The sequence below is a fragment of the Eutrigla gurnardus genome (genome assembly GCF_963514095.1).
Source record: "Eutrigla gurnardus genome assembly, chromosome: 15".
In the NCBI taxonomy this organism is placed as follows: Eukaryota; Metazoa; Chordata; class Actinopteri; order Perciformes; family Triglidae; genus Eutrigla; species Eutrigla gurnardus.
Window position 1 is genome coordinate 14,066,610 of NC_139938.1, and position 23,748 is coordinate 14,090,357.

A 23,748-nucleotide genomic window follows, 5' to 3' on the forward strand; every position below is an offset into this window, starting at 1 on the left:
AGCGGTGAAAGAGCGAGTGTGTCGGAGCGGAGGCCAGCTGTTAACAGCATGAAACGATTTACCAAATTTTCTGATCTGGCTGGCGTCCGTTTGTATGAAACCAGACCGTTTGTCAGCGCTGATCACCTGTTAGATGCAACCGAGGCACGCGTTGACAAGCCATCACTCCAACCTGCAGCCTTTTCTCCACTCACGCTATTGATCCCACCAAATTAAGCCCACTGACAGATTAATTAAAACACACAAGATAAAGTTTCAACGGCGCGGGGGCCGCGTTAAAGCACAGCTGCCGCTGTTGGAGAACGAGCATTGAGGGGGAAGACATGAAGCGGACAATAAATTTCTTCAACCTCCACCCCCCATCTAACCCCCCATTTTCAAGCTTAATAAAAACTAAAGTGTGTGTATTGTGAGTCTGGGCTGGAGGAGAACGTACGAGCTCCAAGTGGAAGCTGTGGTTTGGTGCTGGCTCTGGTTTCCACAGGGGTCGGATTTAGCACGACACCAGTCTGGTCCTATGTTACAGGAAGCTCAAGAGGAACCCCTTCCTGTTTTCAGTGCGTCACCAAATGGCTCTATTGGTTTATCAAATGTGATTAGTCTCAGTGTGCGTGTGTTTTAAATATGATTAGTATTTCCTTATAGAGCCGTATAGACTGCATCCGTGGGCTCCCAGACTTTGGACTTCACACAAAAAAATTGCTGATTGCTTTGACAGGCAGACATACAGTGTTTATTTAAGTGGTTTTGCTGGAAGTTCAGCAGGACTTACTCCACCTGTCAAAAGAAACCTGTCTCCTTCCCTGTATGGTTTTGCTCTATTTCAGTCACCTTCACACTCCATGCACATGTTTTTGTGCGACTTTATATTCTTGTTTTACCTGACTACCCACAAGGCCTGCTCAGTAGGTGAGATTATCTGTCTGTCTGTCATAAAAAAGTGGGCTAGAGGAAGGACACATGAAGGTGAAATCGCCACCATTAAATGTCCCCTTGACCAGCCTTTTGGTGCAGGGCATAGTATTTGAAATACCCAGATTTCTGTAAAATGTGCTGTAATTTAAAAGTGAGGGTACTCCTGAACCACAGTTGGACAAGTCTCAGGTCAGATCGTCACTTTAATTGCAAGCTATTATCATTACCAGGGGCATGTTTATGTAACTTTGGAGATAATCCCCGAGAATAATTGTACCTCCGGTTCTCGCAAAGACGTACCAATAACAAAATCATCAGTTTCTCCTCCTCCACCTAGTTCAGTACCATTATACTGTTGCACCACGATGCCAGCGCGTCATTCTCTACAGTTCTGCACATCTCCCAGCGGAGCACATCTGTGCGTCTGCTGGGATGATTGAGTGTTGTTTAACAGGCTTGACCAGGAAACCACATGCTGAACATCGCAGGGGAGATGCATCACCTGCTGAAAGTAAGTTACTGGCTAGTGTACACAAGTACACATACACGGATATGACATATGTTTTGCCTTCTATTTTGCCATCTTGTTCTCAGCTATCTCCGCTATTTAATTCTCCCTTTGTTAGGGTTCTTTTATTTCATTTGTACTATATTCCAGTCGAGCTGGGTTTCTTCGAACTTGCATCTTATCTGTTGATGTCTGTTGGTACTACGTTTGAGGCTTGGCGAGGGCATGCACGTCACTGCTAACCCTGAGATCAACAGTGGCTTCCTCCCAAAAAGGTTATGCTGGATGTGAACATGTCATTGGATTTGACAGCAGCCCTGCGAGGTACGGCCCACGCGGGAAGGAAATATATGTGTAGCCTCTGAAAAGCGCAGATTGTACCCGAAAAAAGAGGGAAGATATACGGATCAACTCAGTAGCATTTAAACAGGCCTCAGATCAGACAGTTTTTTAAACAATGACAATACTCTGCTCTAAAATATTCATTCATTTCTCATCGCCGGCCAGAATTCACGCTGTTCTCATGACCCTTAACTTCTCAGGATATGAACCTGAATCAGACGGATGTGCACACACACACACACACACACACACACACACACACACACACACACACACACACACACACACACACTGAGGCACCATAACCTCTCCTGCCTGGGAAATACTTTAAGGAAGTGGGGGAAGAGGAAACCAAGAAATAAATAACTCCTTTGTGTCGCGGCTACATAAACACTGCAGCACATTACAGATTACTTTAGTAGCCCAGCTGATAAGGAATTTCCTACACACTATTGCTGCAGGCATGTGCGTGTGTGTGCGTGTGTGTCTGTGTAAAGACAGAAATCAAAAGAGACATCGTGAAAAAAGATATAAAGAAAGAGAAATTGAGCAAATAAGTATAAAGAGGGACTGAGAGAATGAGAGAGAAAAGTCATTTTGGCAGAAAATAATAACCTTACCTTATGTGTGTGTACGTCCCAATTCCTTGAAACGCTTGGTCTGATAACATATTTCCTTGTTTAGATATTAAACATTTGCTGATTTTTTTTTCCCACTCATTTATACACAAAGTGTCCAAAATTCAACCCGAGCCAGCCAGTCCGGTATAATAATTCCGAAAGTCAAACAGAGACGCGATTGTTATCTATTGTAAATATTGGTACAATGCTGAGAACAGTCTGCCTTTGCCTCTTTTCTGTGATGAAAACCTCACAACCTGATTGCCTGCTGCCAAATAACATCACACAAAAATGTTAACCAGGCCTACTGGACCAGCTGACCCAATTCTTCACGTTGTCACTCTCTTGACAGAGTAAAACACCAAAACGCTCCGCAATCTCGACAGTCGGTTGGCAAGCCGAAGTAGAAAATACAGAACAAATCTGGAAGGACATCCATTAGGGTATGATGTCAGGTATAACATCATTTGTGTGGTTGTCCTATCTGAACGTCCACTAATTCAGTTTGGCCCAGAAAAAATAGTTTACTCTAACTACCATTATCCTGCAAATCACAGCCCCCGCGAGCAGACTCTCGCCTGGAGAATCTTGGCTCGGTTCGAACGAGCTTTGAGGAACGTGCCGGAATGAGCGAATCAAGACTTATTCACTCACTCTGGCATCAGAACCACCCGTGGTGTCTGGCATGGGATTACCCCTGCACTTACTGCCAGAATAACTGCCGGCTAGGATTAGAAAAACGACTAACAGTTGATTACAACTGTTGCAGTAACTGGAATGAAGGTCCAGGGGGTTCATTTAGTTGGTGGAGCGATATAATAATTCAACAGAGCAGCCTAATAAGGGCCAAATTACAGGGTTCAATAATTCACCATCGGACAGGCTGTATCTTTGATTGGAAATAAATCACATTCAGGCTGTTTATCCGCATTGCATTTTTTCTTTCCTCAATACTTCCACTTTTACTCCTTTTAATTAATTAGCATCTCATATAAAACCCCCTACTTCCTTCATGTCCTGTCTTCCCTAAGGAGCGAGCCCATATGCCAGTTTCCACACAACACGAAGCAGCCAATCGTTTTCAAAAGCACGGTACATGAACCTGCAAGAATGTGAAATCTAACTACCCGTATTTATTCCAGTTCGGTTGACCTGATTACGGGTCCAAACCCATTTTATTAGAACCTCTGCACGTATTCTAGCAGCAGCCATTCTTAAAAAGCCTAAGAAATGGAGATGCTTCTCTTTCTTTTCATCCGCTTCACGTTGAAGGGGCAAAACCATCCTGTAAAAACAGTTGGTCTAAACGACACATGATGCCAGGCCAAGGCCAGTCATCCTTTTTTCGTTTCTCAGGAGAGGTCCTCCTTATGTATACGGTGTAAGAGCTGCTGGAATCAAGATAAAAGCAAGACAGCCGAGCTGCCGCGAGATACCAGGGGCTCATCCTACGCTGATGGCTTGGCTACCATGACAACCACACGAGGTGAGAGCGAGGACATACCAGCAGAGAGTAAATCTCCTCACAGTAGATTCGGGAATGCAGGTGACGTATGCCTCCCTGCCTTCCTCTCCCGGTTTATTTGTTCTGCCGTAAATCTTTTTACCTCTAAATGAACATGTTTTTATCATGAATCACTTCACAATGCACTTCAAAGTGCAACTATCCTCTTCCGAAATAAGACTTTGAGACTGCTTTTCACATCAGACATGGCTTTGATTTCCAGACACATTTGTATTGATGTATTAATCAGGCTTCTGCCTTGGGTGTAATCAGAGAGAGCTTAAGCTGAGGGTGTGAGTGAGTGAATAAAGAGATGAGAAGACATGGGAGGCTGCGGATACTTGGTTTTGGCTGCATTAAGTAGGACAATAGTGTCGTGGCCAACACAGTGCAAGATTGAGCACCATGAGAATTATAACGGCAGGTCTCCGACAAAATAAAGAGAGCAGAGTGAAAGAGAGCCGGATAAAAGAAGATTGAGAGGGAAAGAAGGCTTAAGGCTGCATGGAAAAGTTATTTGGGGTTTTCTCTTACCTCTAAGAAGCAGGTCCCAGCTGGGGTGTTCTCCTTGATGGAGGCGTTGTAGAAGTTGCTGGAAAAGACCGGTGTGTTGTCGTTAACATCCTGCAGCACAATGTCCACCTTCGCCGTGGACGACAATGGCGGCCGGCCACTATCCGTTGCAATAACGGTCACACTAGGTGCTGGTTCTGATTCGAAATCCAGGGCCGTCGCCGTGGTAATGATCCCTGTCACCGGGTCGATGGAAAACCAATCAGAATGAGAGTTTTTGCCCTTGAGGAGGGTATATCGGACGTCCCCATTGGGGCCCTGGTCCTTGTCCCTGGCAGTCACTTGGAGAACAAAGGAACCAGGATAGACAACTTCAGGAATAGTCTGTCTGTAGGCCTGCTGGTCGAAAAGAGGGGGGTTGTCATTGACATCCATCACCTGAATAGTGAAAGATGACTCTGCCCTGAGGGGAGGCGTGCCGGAGTCCGTGGCCATAACCCTCAGGTCATACGAATCACGTTCCTCTCTGTCCAAGACCTGGTCGACATATATCAGGTAGATGATGCTGTCCTTGGTTGTGAGAGCAAACTTCCCATCACCCCCCTCAAGAGACACGTTAACATTGGCATACTCTCCATAGTCTGGGTCCGTGACAGATATCCGAGCTACGTACTGGCCCGGCTGGGCCCCTTCGGAGATCCTTGGAGAGCCATCTTCGCTGAGGAAGATGATGGTCATGGTGGGCTGGTTATCATTGAAGTCACGGACATGGATGGTCACGAAGGCATTGGTAACCTGGAAAATGTGGATTATTCATGTTACTTAGAGATCAAATCAATTTGTGTTACATTATATCAGTGGACTACTAAAAAGACCCTTCTGGAACACATTTATATTAAAAAAATATCTTATTCGTCATCATTAATGACACTTAATGCTTAAAGCCCCATAATGCAATTACCTCAGGGTGGCTGGCGTTATCCCTGGCCTGGACCACAAGTTCATGAACCCTCTTCAGTTCATAATCCAGGGGTCTATTCAAAGTGATGACCCCAGACTTGACATCCATGACAAAGGAGCGATCCGGGTCACTCTGACGCCGGTTGATTTCATAAAGGACCAGACCATTATCACCCTCATCTTCATCTGTTGCAAACACCTGAAATGATTAAAACAAAATTAAATTTAAATTAAAATGACCCTGGAAAATCTTGATGTATAGACACAACTGTTATAGAAGTAATGGGTCACTATCCGAACCCCAACATTTGAGCGAACCTGTAGGATGCTGCTGCCTTGTGGGAGACTTTCAGAGATAATAGCGTGGTATCTGCTCTGATTGAAAACCGGTGCGTGATCATTGATGTCGGTCACAGTCACTTCCAGGGTCATGGATCCCATCCTTCTGGGTGAGCCCCCATCAAAGGCCTCCAGGACCATTGTGTACATTGAGCGTTTCTCCCTGTCCAGGAGTCCGTTGACCACCAAGTCTAGATACAGCACCTTGTTCGCAGCTCTCTTGGTCTCCAGTCTGAATGCCTGGCCCACGTTGCCCTCTCGAATAGCGTAGCCTTGAGTGGTCAGCTGGTCCTTGTCGGCATCCGTCGCAGGCTCCAGAGAAAACCTCGTCCCCACTGCGGTGTGCTCGGGGATCTTAAGAACAGCTTTCTTTTTGGGGAAAACGGGCGCGTGGTCGTTGATGTCGTTGACGGTGATCGACACCTCAACAGTGACTCCCGTCATCGTCACGGCAATGAAGCTGTAGTGGTCCCTTTGCTCGCGATCCAGGCGGCGTGCGGTGGTAATGATGCCAGTGGTTTCGTCGATATTGAGATCGTTGCTAACGCCTGTACTCTCATGGTCCGAGATGAAGTAAAGACCTCCGATTTCACCAGGAGGCAACCCGGCACTGATGTCACCAACAATGGTGTCTGCCGGCTGCTCCTCATCCAGCTGGAGCTCCAGTGCTCCAAGGACAGTTGTAGACTGAACAAAAACAAGAACGATGCATAAATAAAAGACTGGCGTCCGTCGCCAGAGACTTGAGTGCACACAGGGTCCCGTGACCCAAGCCCTCCGCCTTGACCCTTTACTTGTTATCGGCATGGTTGGGTTCTGCTACACCTGGGAGAAAGAAACAAGAGAAGAAAGAGAAAGATATCAGCCAAAGAAAAGATGGATTTGAAAAGAAATACATATATTTTTATAGTGTCTAAATTGAGAAATGTAACCTCTTTTTTCATTATAAAACATCTTGAAAATGCACCTACTTCTGTAGCCCAACACTTAAATGTATAAAGACATATATCAAAGATGTAGCCTGATGAATTTGAGCTTTTTCTTCCCCCATTAAATGGACATATAACATTTTGGAAAGAACTCAGCTGGATCGTGAAGATTTGAAAGAGCATGACAACAGACGTCTAACTCTGTCCAGGATCCGCGTTGGCTTGAACCACATTGAGGAAAGAATCATAAACTATATTTATCTGAAGAATAACACATTTTATTCACTGGGTGAGAGTATTTTAAAGTGTCCAGAGCAGTCACGCACAGAAATCCCAAGGGAAAACGTGTTTAAGAGGATAGGCACGAGGATTGTCGAAAGATTTTTATTTCATGATTAAAACTTCTCACACACACAAACACACATACTGTATATACACACCGATGCACACACACACACACACACACACACAGATACATGGAATGCATGGGAAAGTGAGTCTATAGCTGCTTCAGCGGGGCATTTATGGGAAAAGCAGCCATTTAAGACTGTAAGCTTAGCCTATATGTTCCCCCAAACTCTAAATCATGCACAAATCCATAAAGATAATACGCTCCTCATGCTAATGCTACATCAGTCTTATCAGTCAGAGGCTGGATCTAACCATGAACAGATACACATAATGTAACTGTTCACAAAGGCATGCATCAGTCCAGGGTCAAACACTTTATGTAGCTGGTGTGCCAGAAGCGTGGATTTGCTCCATCAGTTGGCACGTCGTACTGCAAGGAAAGGCAATCGGCTGAAGAAAAAAGCGTTTAGAAGGCTATCTAAAATTCACCTGATATTGTTACACTGCAGCCAACCCACCATCTGGTAATCCTAGCAAGTTAAAACAAACACCAATAATTATTTGCAAATGGTATTTGACCCAGGTTTGACCCGCATACTTTCGCAAACTGCCATAAAATTGTGGAAATACAAATTTAACCTGCATGGCCGCTCTCAACTCTCACGAGATGGATGCTCATTTTTGCCCCTTGATGAGGTCTGCAAATATTTAGATTACGTTCAAAATGAGACCAATTGTTTATACATGTTCCTCTCGTATTTACAAGGGGAGATTTATTGAGCGTATAACTCTTGAAAACATCCTGCAATGAGGAGGACCGACCAGCCCTAACATACCTCATTCATCACACTTGCATGCCAGAGGGATGCTGCTTTAACGGTCTTTCATTGAACACCTTAACTCTCCGGAATGCGAAGGCGTCCAGCCTCTTTTAGCTAACGTTTGGTACAAAACTCGAAATGTGTGAATGCAGGGAAAAGGCCGGTAGCAGACAGGAGGCTAGTTGTCAATGGAGGTTGTTGGCCTTTGCTGGCCAGCCATATCCACCCAGACGATCACTCCCCCAGCGCATGTATAGTCTGGACAGTTAACTTTAGGAATGTTTCCCACCTCTGGAGAGAAAGCCAGCAGTATCTGCACATACGTTGAATCAAATCATTCACACCCACACACATAAAAAGACTATAGACTGACCTTCTTGCAGGCTAATGGAAAGGCTGACTCCTATTCCATACACAATAATAGGAAGAAAAACAGCTTCTTTCTATTAGATAATAGTTCATCAGAGTGAGGTGACGCTCATCAGGAGTTGTAGATTCATTATATTAATCACCATAATCAATGCTGGCATATTTGCTTGTCTTTCAGATAAATATAATGTGTTTCCTTTCAGTTTCTGATGGCTGTTTAACTAAAAAGTACAACTAATCTCTCCATAAATAACACAAATCATTAAGCCGATCACATGGTAGCGAATCGTGAGCGCATACTACTAAGGATCCTGAAAGACTATGAGCAGTGTGCATAGCATATAAAGCAATAAAATAAATTAAAAATGATTAAATATCTAATGAATCCTCCTGCAATCATCCTTCCCCTCCAGTCTTTCTACCAACCCTGACCTGCTGCGGTGGTTTATGAGGCCTCCAAGGAAGAGAGATTAATAAAGTCTATAGCTCCACTGGGACAGGGGGAGGGACACTGATACTGGCCCCTCTGGACCAGTCACTGATCCCTACATCTGGTCCAGGCGGCTGCTCCGGACACTTGCTGCACTCCTACGTAAAGGTGGGAGGCAGAGCTGAGACTGAGCATGCACACGCGGCTTTCTTTTATGTGTGTCAAAGTAGTTGTTAGTGTTTGTGTCTATAGAACTGTCTGTCTTAAACAAACAATAAAGGTTGAATTTAGAGATCTCTCATTAGAGGTGTGATGTTAAAAAGAAACCTCTCTGCTGGGAGTCGGGGGAGGACAAAAGGAAAAGACCCAGAGAGAAGCAGGAGTGGATTTAGGACACAATAGAACATGTTCAGTTCTGAGGGGCGATTACAGTTTGCTTTGGCTTGACTGCCGTAGTGTCTTTAGGGGCCAGTGAGCTTGAAACTTGAAAAAAGAAAGTCAGAAAGGGTGTATTCCAAAGTCTGTGAGCGCGTGTGTGTGTGTGTGTGTGTGTGTTTTCATCCTCTCTCTCTCTCTCTCTCCCTCACTGCTTCGGTTAGCGAAAGGTTATATTGATGAACAAATCGCACGGCTGCAATTTGTCATCGTCGATGTGCAGTCGGCGCATGACATCATCTCCCTTTTGACGTGTGCTGTAATGCACTTGTGTTTACAGGGGGAAAACACGAGCTGATGAGGAACGGACAGAGCGAGGGCTGAAATATAGCTCATGCTGAAAGGCTACTGGCTGAACAGATGGCCGGTGGAAAGACAGCCACCTGATTCACTCCCTCTAGTGGCACTCTTTATAACATCCTGCTAACTATGAGAAATCACATTTCTAGGAGTTGACACGAGTTAGAATATTTCTAATGTCATCTAAAGCAAAAAAAAAAAACTGTTAAAATATGTAAAATACAACAAAGAACAAGTCTGGTTGCACGGGTGCATCCGTGTCTTTGGATGCCTGCGCAACACATGTGCATGCGTGCCGTGACATCATCTCTGTGCGACCACACTGACAGACAGGGCAGACCCCGAGGGCTCCATGCAGTCTCAGCCACATTATATCTGGCATTGCACCCCCATAATCTGCCTCTGCTGTGTGCAAGCCTCAAAGCCTCAAATACATGGGCCTCCACTCTTAAGTGCTGTCACCGTATAATAGAAAACCATAGTGTTTTCTATAGGATGTGAGCGTATAAAAGCAGAGCTGTATGTGTACGAGGACGCGTGAGTGTGTTCACACTGTCGTATCTCTGTTGTGAGGAATAGTTTTTCCTCATGGAGTGCCAATTCTAAACAGGCCTCTCTATCCCATGTCCGTCCCTCCCTCCTCCCTCCCTCCCTCCGTCCATCCCCTCTAATGGATTTAGCAGATCTAGTAGGGCACGCCATAGCTACCCGTGGGCCAAGCTAAATAGGACCAAAAGTCACGAAGCTCCAAAGAAAAAAAAAAAAACGGCCACTCCACACACCACCTCTATCTCCGCCATGTTTCTTGTGCTTTGATGGCGCCGCACAGGATTGCTTTCAGCTAGTTCCTCGGCGGTTGAGAGGTCTGGCATTGGCTGTAGATAGTTGGCAGTCGGCTCATTCAGCACTGCAACTGCTTCTGTGTCAACCAGAACAAACACTGGCCGGGTCCTGTGATTGACAGTAAAGTCAGACAGTGGAACGAATAAAAGGGGAAGGCTGTCGAAGTGAAATACACAAGTAAAAATCAGCCGTAGTGTGACGACCATAAAGACAGACACAGTATATAGCCTTGCCTTCGCATGTTCAAAACTCTAAACGCAAAAGTCTGATTAATGGAGGAAGTTTCTGATCTTGCAACATCTTTTTTTTTTTTGCAAAAGGCTTGGATGTTCTCTACATGATGTTGAGATTGACTGTTGTAGTAGTGGTGCCATTTCAAAGTGTCAAAAAACAAATGACCAACTGTTTTAATGGCTGAAAGGTGAGAGTCTAGCGGGGGGGTAGAGGATGGAGGAATGCTTTGCATCTCAGTTTTCATGTCGTTTGGGTGTGTGTGTGTGTGTGTGTGTGTGTGTGTGTGTGTGTGTGTGTGTGTGTGTGTGTGTGTGTGTGTGTGTGTTAAGGGGGACGACAATGACCCCCGTCTCCACTTGAGTCCCCTTTCTCCGGATCTCTGGATATAGACGTCCCGTTTGCAACCCCAGCTGTCACCTCCACTGTGAACATGAATGTGACTGTGTGTGTGTGTGTGTGTGTGTGTGTGTGTGTGTGTGCGTGTGTACATTTAAGTGTAAGTAAGTGTTAGTCCCCTTCTATGCATATATATATCTACACACACACACACACACATACACCTATGTTCCCAGACTACACTAAAAGGTGGCTATCAGTTTCAATTTATTTCCATAGCTGACTCTATCAAAACAGAATCTAAAGTATCGTAGCACCAGCCTCTCAGACAGCCAGACGTCCACTGTCTGGCCAGTCACACACACACACACACACACTAAAATATACATGCTGGACCCAAGCACAATCAATATTAATAATATGTGCCGAGAGTTTTCTCGAATGTATCCCACAACTGGGTTACCTCACCCAGGGGAAGCCTGCAGCCAGAAAAGCTCTCACAACCTGTGAAATCCATCCCACGTATCTGGTTCGTGGTAGAATCTAAGTAAGTTTGAATTAATCATGATGAAATGAGGACCGGTTCCCTGGTTCCACGGAGCTGCAGCTTCATTGGTTGATCCGATATGGAGTCGCAAAGGGAACATGAAATCCCGTTGATCGACTGCATCATCAAGTCTTTGATGAATCAAAAGTGATCATTATTGATTTTTCTCATCCAATTCAGTAGTTAATCCAAACTCTGGGACCGAGGAACCAAGCTGTATGCTTGGTTTGATTCCCAGTTTACCTCAACTCTGTGAAAGTCTTTTGTTTTTAATTCTGTCCGTGAAATGTTGCTCTGGAGTTTTATTTTATGACTTATTTCCTACATAAATGTCAATGTCTGTGACATCAGTGAGGCTGAAGGTAGCGGGGGGGGGGGTTGGACCACGTCATCGCAGAGACTAGTCAGTTCACAGTGAGAGCGAGCCTCTGTGCCAGGAGCCTACTGTGACTGAGAGTTTGAGGCTCAAGCCCACACTTTTTTTTTTCATATTGCAGTTTTTCTTTTCTATTTGGAAGCATCAAAAAGAAAAGTATCGACTAGAATACACACTTTTTTTTCCCCTCTTAAGGAAGTGAATGTTGTTTGAGTGTTTTGTTCCAACCCGAAGGTGTTTGGAGGGTTAGATATGTTTTCATGGTTTGGCTCCGCGTGAACATGATTGGATGTGAAACAATGCGCTGAAAATTAGGTTAAAGTGCTGACTTTAATTTTGTTTTATTATCAGCAATAAAAACAGACACGGTTGAACACGATGTGTCCTCGTTTTGGGGTCGGTGCAGTTTATTATATTATTCAGTAATGCCATGTTTGGTATTTGACCCATTTCTTCTGTTTTGCACTATTAAAAGTCATGTCTGCTTGAAGTTATCAAATCAGTCTCAATTCACTGTGCTGCTGCTACAAAACTTCCACATCGGTGTGTTATACTTATTTCTTTGCATGTCTCCACCAACATTCTTACTCAACTCCATGGGGATAATAGTTGCAGAAGATATCTGCGGAAGATTCTGACACTGCAGCCACAGCATGATGCTTCAAAGCTGGTGTGATGACTCAGATTTGTTTATTTACGCATAAAGAAGATGTCAAGCTGGAATTCAATCACACACACTTACAAACTGCACAAGGTCCCCTGTGACAAAACGCCCTAGATTTTACTGCCCGAAAGACGAGAAGGAGAGAGAGAGAATGACACCGTCGGAGATGGAAGGAGGGGAGGAAGACGTGGAACTGGAGATGCAAAAGAAAAGTTTGGTTCTGGTTTGCTGAAGAAAAAAAACATTGCCACGGTGAAAGAGACAGAAGCATGGAGAAGTTAACCATAGTCTGAGTGAGTGCTGAAGCACACACACACACACACACACACACACACACACACACACACACACACACGCACCCACATAAATAATGTACCCTCCGGACCATCAGTGAAGCCGCGGAGCGAGTGAAAACACAGCCGGAGGTGATTCACTTACCCCTCAACCTCCAAGGCCACACTGCCGAGGGAATGTGCAGTGAGGTTTTTTTTCTCTGATGAGTGTGTGTGTGTGTGTCTCGGTGTGTGTCTGTCTCGGTGTGTGTGTGTGAGACCATTCGTTTCAAGAGAAAAATGGCGGGTGGAAATTCAAAGAATATGCGGTCAAGAGTGAGTTAATAATACCAAACAAAGAGTGGATCTACATGTATGGCAGAGTTAAAAAAAGACAAAAGAAAAAAGATTAGTGTTGTAAGATATCTCAGAAGGTGAAGCAGCAGCTGCCATCTACCATCACTCGTCGCCCCTCCCCATCACAGCACGGTTAATATCCCACAAGGGCAAGTTGAACAGGCTGAACCAAGTCCATGACTCTCAAACATCAAACATCATTACCTCATTGGTGCAAACGGAGATAAATAGCCTGGAACGCAAATCCTTTCTCTTTTCATGATTAGCATGCAGTTCTATCTGAGAACTCCAATTCAATTGTCTGTGAAAAAGCATTTACTAAACATTTACTGGAAGTAATGAAACATCAGGAAATGAAGACGGTAAATTGCACAAATAAGTAGTTAATGGCTCAGTTAACAAACCTGGTGTATGCATTGTCATAAGCAGTTTTGATTATTTAATGGCTACTTATTTATGTTTTTTTGTTATTTGTAAGTATTATTAGAGTCTTATGAGCCGGTGTGATGCATGATAACCATTACAATCTGATGCTAACATGATGTAAATGTGATACAAATAATCAATAACCACTCTGGATTAGATTGAAATTTTGATTCCAACATTTGCCAAGTTATGCGTAAAGTATTACTGATACCCATACACACTTGACTTCATTTCCTGTAGGGGTCATCCTGAAGTTAAATGTCTCACTCCGACCTTTAACCTAACCATAACCCGGTCATAATTCAAAACCAAAAATAAATGTTTGACTTTGTGGGGACTGCTGTGGGGACATATTGGAGTTGAATTTGAAGTTGCAATATGAACAGACTTCAGTCCCCGCAATGTGATGGATACATTAACATACACACACACACACACACACACTGTATTAATCAACGAACAGAGGAAAAGTTCAAAGACATAACACTCAGCTGATAGCCAAAACAGGACCAGGAGAAGGGAAACCAACGATCCATCTTGTAACTTAAACACACACACACACACGCACACACACACAGAAGCACACACTTTAGTCTTTTTCCACATTCCGACAAATGAAATAATCAGCAGAGTGACCAAAGAGCAGCTAACCAGGCATGTGTCGTTTTAGGGTCAGAAAACACACAAACATGAATCAAAGTGAGGCCATTTTTGTTGAAGCCATTGCCAGCCAACAGAGCAAACCATTTTTAAAAGGTGAAAAGAGGTCAGTATCTCCCGAAGAGAAATGCTACAGACATTATTTCACTGGGAGAGACTTCTTCTCTGGTCTGCAAAACTATCAAAATCTGTAATTACTCATCTCCAGCTCGGAACATGTGACAGTGACGTAGCTTATTAGCTCCCGGTTCTCCATCAGCCCCTCGGGTTAGTGGTGCGCTGGCAGCTGTTCTCCAAGGGAATGCCTTTGTATCGCGTTACTCCATTATATTTCTTGTGGTAAGCCTGGGAATTAAGTCTGTCTGTCTTTGTTTTCAATCGCTCCGCATGGTTAAACAGACATCAAAACGCATCAGTTAATAATGACGCAATGAAATCACGAGAGATGTGATTGATGGCTTTGAGGCTCCGAATGAAAGATTCACTTCTGGAGCGATCCAATCTCTGCATCAAACAACACAAAATAATAAAAAAAAGAGTGTTGAAGTGACTTCTTCTCTGTTCAACTTTTCCTTTGCCCTCCCTTTGTCTCACACCGCCCACACACATCCAGCCTCCCAGTCCCTTAACTTGCGTAACACGTTGCACTACCTGAGCCGCGGTGCCCTACATGCAGCTCTCTCAGCTCGCTGCGAGTGTTTGAAGTTACCAGGAGCTCAGATCATCTCGCTTACTTCATTAAAAACACATGAGACTCTACACAGGCTCTCTTCCTCTCTCTGTTCTTGCCTCAGAGCTTAGACACTTCCATCCATCACGGACCCAGATGGGCAGCAGTTACCGCGTTTCATTCATCTTCGCTCAGGGCCATCCTCACGTTTATCTCCTCATGTGACTAATGAAATGAATACATTGCTTCATTCAGAAACATGTGCGCATATGTCTGCTCTGGTCGTCCCCTCAATGGGAAAGAAACGATAAAGAGATTTGAGCAGAAATGCTGTTATCTAGTCAAAATAATTGATTGGCCGATGATGGAAATGGTCGTTCGTTGCACCAGGCTAGCTCCGCCGACTACACAGGTATACCCAGAGGCCACACACTTGCTCGCGTGCATTGTACATATGTGCCGAGGCAAACTCACTTCTTCCACTCATCCGCTGCAACAACGAGAAAGCCAGAGTTCCAAGGATCTGGCCACACTTTGGCACTGCGGAGCCAGTGTCACCGTTCCAACCCACGGCAGAGAAACTCGAGACAACGCCGAGCTTTAGAGGACTTCCATCTGCAGCTTCCTCCAGGAATATAACAACCCATTTCCAGCGGTCGTTATACCGGATCAGAATCTAAAAGGCCTGGTCTGGCCACGCCGGCCAGTTTGGATCAACGCCTGTTGTCAACTTTAAAGATTATAATGTAGCAGGTTTCAAAAGGATGGAGAAACAAGTAGTCTTCCCATTGCCTTGTAGAGGGAACCTAGTGCCCTACAGTGTATTTTATTTAGCCAGTGTCTGTTGTCTTTCCCTTTCAGCAGCCTCGACCATTATACTAACAGGATCCCTACTGCCCAGACATAGACCATGAATAATGGCGGTTACTTCAGGACTGGGCCTCAGAACAAACAAAATATGGAATTGCACCATCTGAAAACTCCAGCTAGTGAATCATCCTGCATCTGACAGGAGAGTCCAGTCATTTCCTTTGATTAGTTGAGGCAGTTATACGGTAATATCTTCTCCAGCGGAGCAGATAGATGGGTCTTCATACTGTAGGAAGGCAAGATGTGGATTTCCCCCGGGGTGGAGACTGTAGTACACCGTCAGAAAATAAGCCTCAGTCCAAGTTAAAAGATGTGGCATCACTCAGGGTGATTAGGAATGGGATCCATTTTGCCAGAGTTTATTTAATATGAACGCCCTTTTACGATCAAACACTGCAAGGTATGAACTTGTACCACATCATTCAAACTTTACCTCCCAAAGTAGCAGCAGCAAGAATTAAAAATCAAATAAGCAATGATAGTAACTGCTGAGAAACTGGATGGCTGGCCAAAATAAAATGACATTACAACCTGATGCCTTTATCCTCGTTTCATCTTTGATACTTATTGAGCAAAATGACATCAACGCATCGGTAAACTTCAATGAAAAGTCATCGAAAGCAACCCGAGACAGCCGCGTTTCAATATCAATATAATTTTTGGGAACCACTTTCTCTGCATGTAAGCACACACACAGCTCGGATTTTACAGTCGTGTAATTAAATTTCACGATTGTAATCACAGCAAGATGGCAGACTTGGCGATCGTAGCTGCCATGGCAACCGACGGGCCTTCAGGGTGAAGTTAATGAAATGTGGAGCAATCAGCAGAGGGGATTCCTTATCAATGGGAATCTTATTTTCTGACTCTGCTACCGAAGCTATTAATAACGGCCTGAGATGGATAATGCAAATAGAATTGACTCTCCAGGAAACCAATGCTACTCTACAAATGCTGAAGCTTAACACTGGTTATACTTCACATTCTGCCCAATACACATAAATCACATGTAATTCCCTCAATATTGAGCCTGTGGTTTATTTTACGTCTAAGGACTGTGGCCCTGAGAGGTAAATAAGGACACCGGGACCGACCTCAGGTATCAGCAGCGTGCGGTCGGTGAAAGATGGAGCGTAAATAATTCCACAAGCTACTTGTGGAGCCGGAGAAGAGGAAAACAATCTTTAAGTTGTTTGGTTGGCCGTCATCTGCTGCCCGTACGACACTGTTGGGAGTGTGTGTTGCAGTTCTTTACTTGACGAATGGTTATTTTGAATCTCCTCATTTTAAGGTGCAAATTTAGCATTTGAATGAGTCAAGAGTTTGGATTGGAGTACAGGAAACATAGAAATATAATCATATGAGGTAAGGTCAGGCTTGTGGAGGTTGTGTATATGCTTGTGTGTGTGTGTGTGTGTGCGTGTATGTGTGTGTATGTGTGTGTGTATGTGTGTGTGAGAAAGAGGGAGAGGGAATCTGTGAGTCACTTTCCGTTATTTGTACTCAGATGATGACTTCCCCTGCACAGAAAACAAAACCCAGGAAAAAAACAGTTCTGGGATTTGTCATCTTAATCAACAATTCAGACATTCAGGGATAAAGGATGAAATCATCCACACAATGAAACTTGACTGAAAAAGATGCTATTTTTTTTCATATGTGGGTTTGGTTTGGTGGGAGCACAAGTAGAATTTCAGTGTCAATGTGGGTGGCGAATGTGCAGCTTTGATTACACTGTATATCGCCGGAGTTTAAAGTAAACTCTGGAGATTTGTAGAAGAATAAATCTGAAACTTGGGTATTCCCTTTACAGTAAACAAAAAATAAACTTAAAGCCTATGGTTATTATTTGGGGGGGGGGAGCAAACTTGATTAAAGCTTAAAACAGATTATTCAATATTTGCCTGTATGCCAGCAATGATTCAGCTGTAGTATACCAGATGTAATATAAGGAGAAGAACAAGATGCCAACTTAGATGCCACATTGCTGCCAACATGAACCCCAAATAATACAATGTACAATGAAGAGAAAGGGGGTGGTAATTAGTCTTCTCCCCCAAAAATGTTAACTATAAAGTATTTCAGCAAATGCTGTTGTCCAAGGAGTGCATGTATTTTGAACACATCCCCGATGAGAATCCCCTGACCCTGAGTAAGTAAGTGTCATCCATTCAGCTGCACAGAAACACATGAAGTGCAAGGTAAACAGCCGACTGTTGACTTTGCTGATAAGCTCGACAAAAAAGACTTGACACTGAACCGAATGAATAGACCTTCCTGCCTTGACACACAGTGTAATGTATACAGGTAGTAATGTGAGTAACATTACTTGTCTTGATAATTAAATGTGGATGTTCAAGGGTCAGTGACGTCAGCTGCCACCCCAAGATCCCATGAAATGGTGGTCTAGGCCCAAACTTCTCTTTTCTTAATTGTTTCCCCTCATCTACATTAGATATAACTAAACTATCAAGAGTCTTAATCGCCACAATTGTATATCCAAAGTCCTGCTTCTGTATAAGGTCCCCTACGCAGCTGATGTGAATAATTAGTTGTTTGCACAAACATGAGCTCTACTCAGTTGCAGCCGCACCAACAGATATCCATATGGTTCCTGTTAGAAAATGCCTCGCTGCACGCCTCATCACTCTGCAAGAAAAACCCCAAACTCTTACTTGTTGTATGCAGACCAGAGGCCGGGGCCCAGTATGCTGGAGCACATGAGACCGTGTAAGTGGATAGTGTAATAATGCAAAGATCCGTATCCCTCTTTTACAGCAGAAAACCAGGAGCTGTGGATGCCAGCGGACACCAGATATGACTAGAATAACTATTGTGGTTAGGTACTTAAATATGCCCCTGGGTTCCTCTTTTTAGCTGCTGGCCATGTAAACATATAGATGAAACTGGCTGCTATAAATACACTTCATCTTTGTTTTTGTTTTTTTAATTGCTGGATATTAAAATGACATGTATCCTCTTGGATGTTCAACATATGATACGGTCTACTGAGATGGTCCCTCTGGGTTTTTCTGGTTGTTTCCATAATCACAAAGAGCATGTCCTGCTGTAGCTAATGCCTTGCTCAACAGTAGGCTACTTCAAATTCTCTCCACCAGTGAGGCCTCACACCCTTAAATCCCTACACTGTCACATCAGTTGCTTTCCCCAGGAAATAGTCCAGAGTATGCTGGCCCACTTCACGGTCTTTCCCTATAAGCCGTCCTCTCCTCCCTCTAAACAAAGTGTATTCACTGGAAGTTGAAAACAATGGAGGTGGGAACCACATAAAATAGTTCCATAAGGCATAAGAAACCTGTGCTGGCCTACTGCAACTATCTTTTCATGTTAGCATATATTCTAAAAAAAAGAGAGAAAAGAGTGGGGGGAGCCCCCCCCTATTTTCTCTCTTTTTTTTCCCCAATCTGGCTGTTTAGCTGCTTTAGCTGTGGATTGAAATCAATAATCAATATGAGGGTGCTGCATCACCACGACCCATTGATTTTGTATAATAGCTATACAGCCCATCCAATATGGTCTCCCCCACATCTCAGTAGCCGGGGACCAGCTACTAGCACATGCATGCAAGGTGCAGATGCAGGGTGCACCCTTCTACGTGGAGAACCAGACGGGCTCGTCCCTGCACCTTCATGCAGATACATCAGTGAACACACAGAGGATGAGAATAAAAAAAGGAGCCCTTCACTTACATTCATCTGACCCGCTCCGCAGCTCTGGATGCGCGTTCTGGATATCCCCTCCAAAACTGATTAGTATGCAAACGGGTTTCCAATCCCCCCTCAACGACAGACAATCCACCCGGACGGAATCTTGAATGGAGCCGTACTGGCCAGCTGGACTGGGCTTTTTTTTTTCCTTCCTTCCTTTTTTTTTTTTTTTTTTTTATCCTTAATATCCACACACACACAAAAAAAATACAGTTGAGCCAATTCCACAGATGTTCTAATCCGGTAGACCGGTGGGTTGGTTTATTCCTCCAGTTGAGGGCTCTTTTCGCGTCTCCGTCCCCGTGTCAGGTGAGCGCGTCTGGATCAGCTGCGAGCTCCACGCTTCCTTTGCTGTCTGCAGAAGAAAGGAGCCGTCTGTCGCCCCGCAGTGCTCTGCTCCCTCGTTGATCCTAAACGTTTCTCTCCTCCTTTTCTCTCTCTCAGCATCCAGTCACTCAGACACGACGCGTGTGTGCGTGTATGTGTGTGAGCCGCTCCGGGGCACCGTGCACCTCACCGACTGAAAGCCGACTCCTCCGCCACAAGGCCCGGCCCCCCTACTCCCCTCCTCCTCCTCTCCATCCTCCCTCCCTTCACTGACTTGGGTCGCTAATTTATTCGAGGAGCTACACAAAAGGGGGGGACTCCGAGAGGAGATTGGAGAGCAGACTTTGGTGCCCCCCAGCTCCGTTCAGTGGAAGTAGTCTTTCAGACAAAGGAGCGCATCAAAAGCTTTTTTTAGCTCGGTGGCGCCATTGTGTATGGAAATTAGTCATTAACAACATCATTAATATTCCCTTCTTCCTGGGGTCTTAATATTATGATACACACTTAGAAAGATGCCGCACAATTATTAAATATTTTAAAAAAAGTCCCTCGATCAAAGGTGCTTAATACTGAATTCATATGGATTGCCTCCCTTTGGCTCTCAACATGGAGTCTGAGCTGGTGGCCAGCTAGCAGCTAACAGTGCTAGCAGGGCAAAGAGTGCAAACAATGGCTAACAGAGCTAACATGTTCACCTGGGGGGAGGAGGGGAGACAAAAAATGAGAGCAGGCTGGGTTGAGATCCAAACACACCCACACACACGCACAGATGCACACACACACACACACACACACACATGTTGGACTGCTAGCATCAGCAGGATGGTAGCCATTCATCACCCCAGATTTTAGGTCAAGCCTCCATCTGCATCGCTGAAGCAGAGCAAGGAAGGCGGTGTGGAGGAGAGAGGTGTGAACACGGGGAGGGGCTGGCGGGTGGGTGTTGGAGGCGGTTGCCAAGGACAGCAATCAATCCATCCCCTCTTGCTTTGGGAGAGCACATGCCTGATTATGTTGCAGTCAGTGGAGGGGAATGGTGCATTTACACTTTGCTCGCCAGCGAGTGTCTACATTTACCCATATTGACCATGACATGACCACACAGTATGCATCCAGGCTCATTTAAGTCTGCATTGGCTGGGAAGAAAATAGAATATACAGGCAGAGGTCAGGGACTAGGACAGGAAGTTGGTGCATATTATACCTATATCTAAAAATAAAGTATTTATCATTCCAAGCCAGCAACATAATTCTCAACAATTCAACATCTACTTCACTACATCCCTGCCCTTAATTCATAACAAGTTTAACCTCATTTGTTTTAGGATGATGGCGCGTGACGTGTAATATAAGATTACCAGTGGAAACAACGTGTGATCTAACTCCTATTCTCACCCGTTGGTTCCCGACTCCCGACTGAACCCCGTGCCCCAGATATGCATGCATTTCAAAGAAAACATACCAAAGGGTTGACATGAAAGATGCAATTTATAGTGGAGATGGAAAATGATCCACCAGTTGATTGTACCTTTGCCCCTTTGCCGTGAGTTATGAGGATTCTACACATGTTTTTGGAAATATCTGCTCCTTGTGAAAAGGCCTACTTGCAAATACCCTAAAAGTCCTGTTCAGTTGGGAAAAGTAAGTGCTTTTCTAAAGACACATGTTGATGAATCAGACAATGAACGCACCAACTATGTTTGTTTCTTGGTCTCTCGTATACCAGAATGTGTGTTTTTGCGGCGTCTGCCTCTGTGTGTGTTTGTGAGAGAGAATGAATTTATTCAGCATCAGACTTGTTGTGTGAACACTTGCCACAAAGTTGCAATTACACAGCTTTAACCAATAGCAGATGGATGAGGAGCGACACTTTTGGTGGGGCACCCCACGATGGAGGAGACCAGCTCAAGATTTATACTGTCGCCGCACACATAAATGTAAAAACTCTCTCTGCCTCTCTGACAAATACAAACACATGCACTCTCTCTCTCTCTCTCTCTCTCTCTCTCTCTCTCTCTCTCTCTCTCAAACCTTCAGCACACCTCCCAGATGTTTAGTCTTAGATAAGGCTTGTATTCATTTCCACCCCCATGCATTAATATCAGAACTGATTAAACCAGCAGTCACATAGAAACGACGTAATCTGGCCTTTTGAGCTTCATCTGATATTCTGCACAGATTTTAATTATCTTAGATGCACAGTAAGGTCAACATGAATACATAAAATAAGCATTGCATGGTCGTTAGCTAGCAGCTAGGACTGTGCAGGTCAATTGGAAATGCATGGTTAGGAGCTAATGGAGGGGCATGTCTGTATTGGCTGTATTGGACTTGTTGGCTGGGCCCCTCTTTGCTCCTATGCAAACACACACACAGTTGACCGCAGGACCGTGATGTAAATCAAAGCAGCAAATTAGCCAAATTGGCATGTTTGCGTGTGCAATGGACTGAAACTAATTTTTAGATTTCATGACCTGAAAAAAAAAAAAAATCTGCTGAAAGATGTAACATAACAAGTATTCTTCCTCCCTGGAAAAAAGTGTCAGAAGTAATCCCTTGACTGGCAAGCAACTCAATATCCTAGCGCTGTATATCCTGGCAGCTCCATCCATAAAATGGCTTAATGTGTCTCTTTCCACCATGTTTTATTTCATTCAACTGTTATCATTTAATCTCTCTGGATTCAGTCCTTTTTTTCCCCTGACACACATATCTTGAACTTTACATACATTCACTTTCTTATTTTTGTCACTTGACGCTGTCTCTCCCCCTTCCCGTCGTACGTACGGACCTGTGTCCATGCAGGTGTCTGCCCAGGCTATCTGATCCACCTTTCCTGTGCGGCAGGATGGGATGAGGTCACAGCTGCGCTCGGTGACTCTGCGCCAAGAGGGGAAAGAGGGGTGACTTAATCAGACCTTCCTTTCCCATGGCCAAAATATCGCTGCCTGGCATTCGTGAGATGTTTCATTCAAACGATGGAAAAAAGGAAAGGAAAGAAAACTTATTTTCAGCAGTTCAGTGTTTTAAAGTTTAACTCTGGCAGTATTATATACATGCACTTAATGTCAACAAATCCTATTACAAAGAGTACTTTATAGGGTAAGAACGTCACAAAGTAACTCATATTTTAAGGAATCCAAACAAAAATCTTGAAATATTGTTCTTGTTCTTCACCTCTAGTCAACATGCCATGAGGGCACTTTCTGTCACTGTTTCTTCTCAAGTGCCTTCCTTTGCCACTGGCAACACATACAGTTGTACTTTGTCTTCATGTGTGCCTGCAGGGTATTCTTAGGGAGATTATTATAGCTTACTTTACTCCGAGGCCAGCCTGCCTCCCAAGCAACCACACACCGGCCTAATGACTTTGGCTGCTCTTTCAAAGCTACTACATTGTGCATTTCTGCAGATGTCACTAAAAGGGGACACGGAGTAAGTATTTAGGAATAAGAATTATTGAATTTGAGTCTATGGGAGATTTGTTCCGCCAACAGAATGGCAAAAACCTGTTTCCAGTCGGGGTGTTGGCACCACGTTTCCTGTTGGTTATGTGTGGTTTCCTCAGGATGGTTTTAGCCGTTTCAGTGATTTTTACATGTGCATTGTTTACGCAAGTTGTCTGTATGTGCGTGTGCAGCTTTTCGGCTATTTTAGGGAGAGACTGCGAGGATAAATAGACCAAGGGATGACAGAGCAGGAAAAAGGGGCATTGTTATCAGAAGCCCAGACCTAGTACTTCCCCAGAGCTTCACAGAATGATATCACAGAAGTCTTCCACCACCAAATGCTAATTATGCCTGAAATAAAATATGTAAAAGTTGTGATATCATCGTGGCAGCCCCTCATCCTAAAAGTAACTGCCATACACAGTGCAGTACTTTCCGAAATCCATCACGAAATCCTCTTTTCACTCAGCGAAGATTTCTGCTAATTCTAAGCTCTGTCAGCCTTATCTTGACTTACGTCATTTCCATAATGTGCTTAGAGTTGAAAGTAAATGTTAAAAGCTGTCTTTCTCCTGACCGAACTGTACTAACTTTGGAGCTCTACTTTAGAGGATGGCCTGCTTCCACTTGGCAAGCTCCACCCGAAACGAAGG

At 44.3% G+C, this 23,748-nt stretch overlaps 1 protein-coding gene across 1 annotated transcript in view; it reads right to left on the reverse strand.

The window, feature by feature from the left end:
* The window catches only part of dchs1b (dachsous cadherin-related 1b), a 75,311-nt gene extending 55,426 nt beyond the window's left edge, over window positions 1-19,885 (reverse strand). The window contains exons 1-4 of the mRNA XM_084029293.1: window positions 19,302-19,885; window positions 5,681-6,526; window positions 5,364-5,561; window positions 4,424-5,197 (exon numbers count right to left, since the gene is read on the reverse strand). Of these exons, the coding sequence (XP_083885419.1) occupies window positions 4,424-5,197; window positions 5,364-5,561; window positions 5,681-6,508 (1,800 nt within the window). The 5' untranslated portion in view covers window positions 6,509-6,526; window positions 19,302-19,885. The remainder of the gene's footprint in view (window positions 1-4,423; window positions 5,198-5,363; window positions 5,562-5,680; window positions 6,527-19,301) is intronic.
* Between the last annotated feature and the right edge of the window lie 3,863 nt (window positions 19,886-23,748).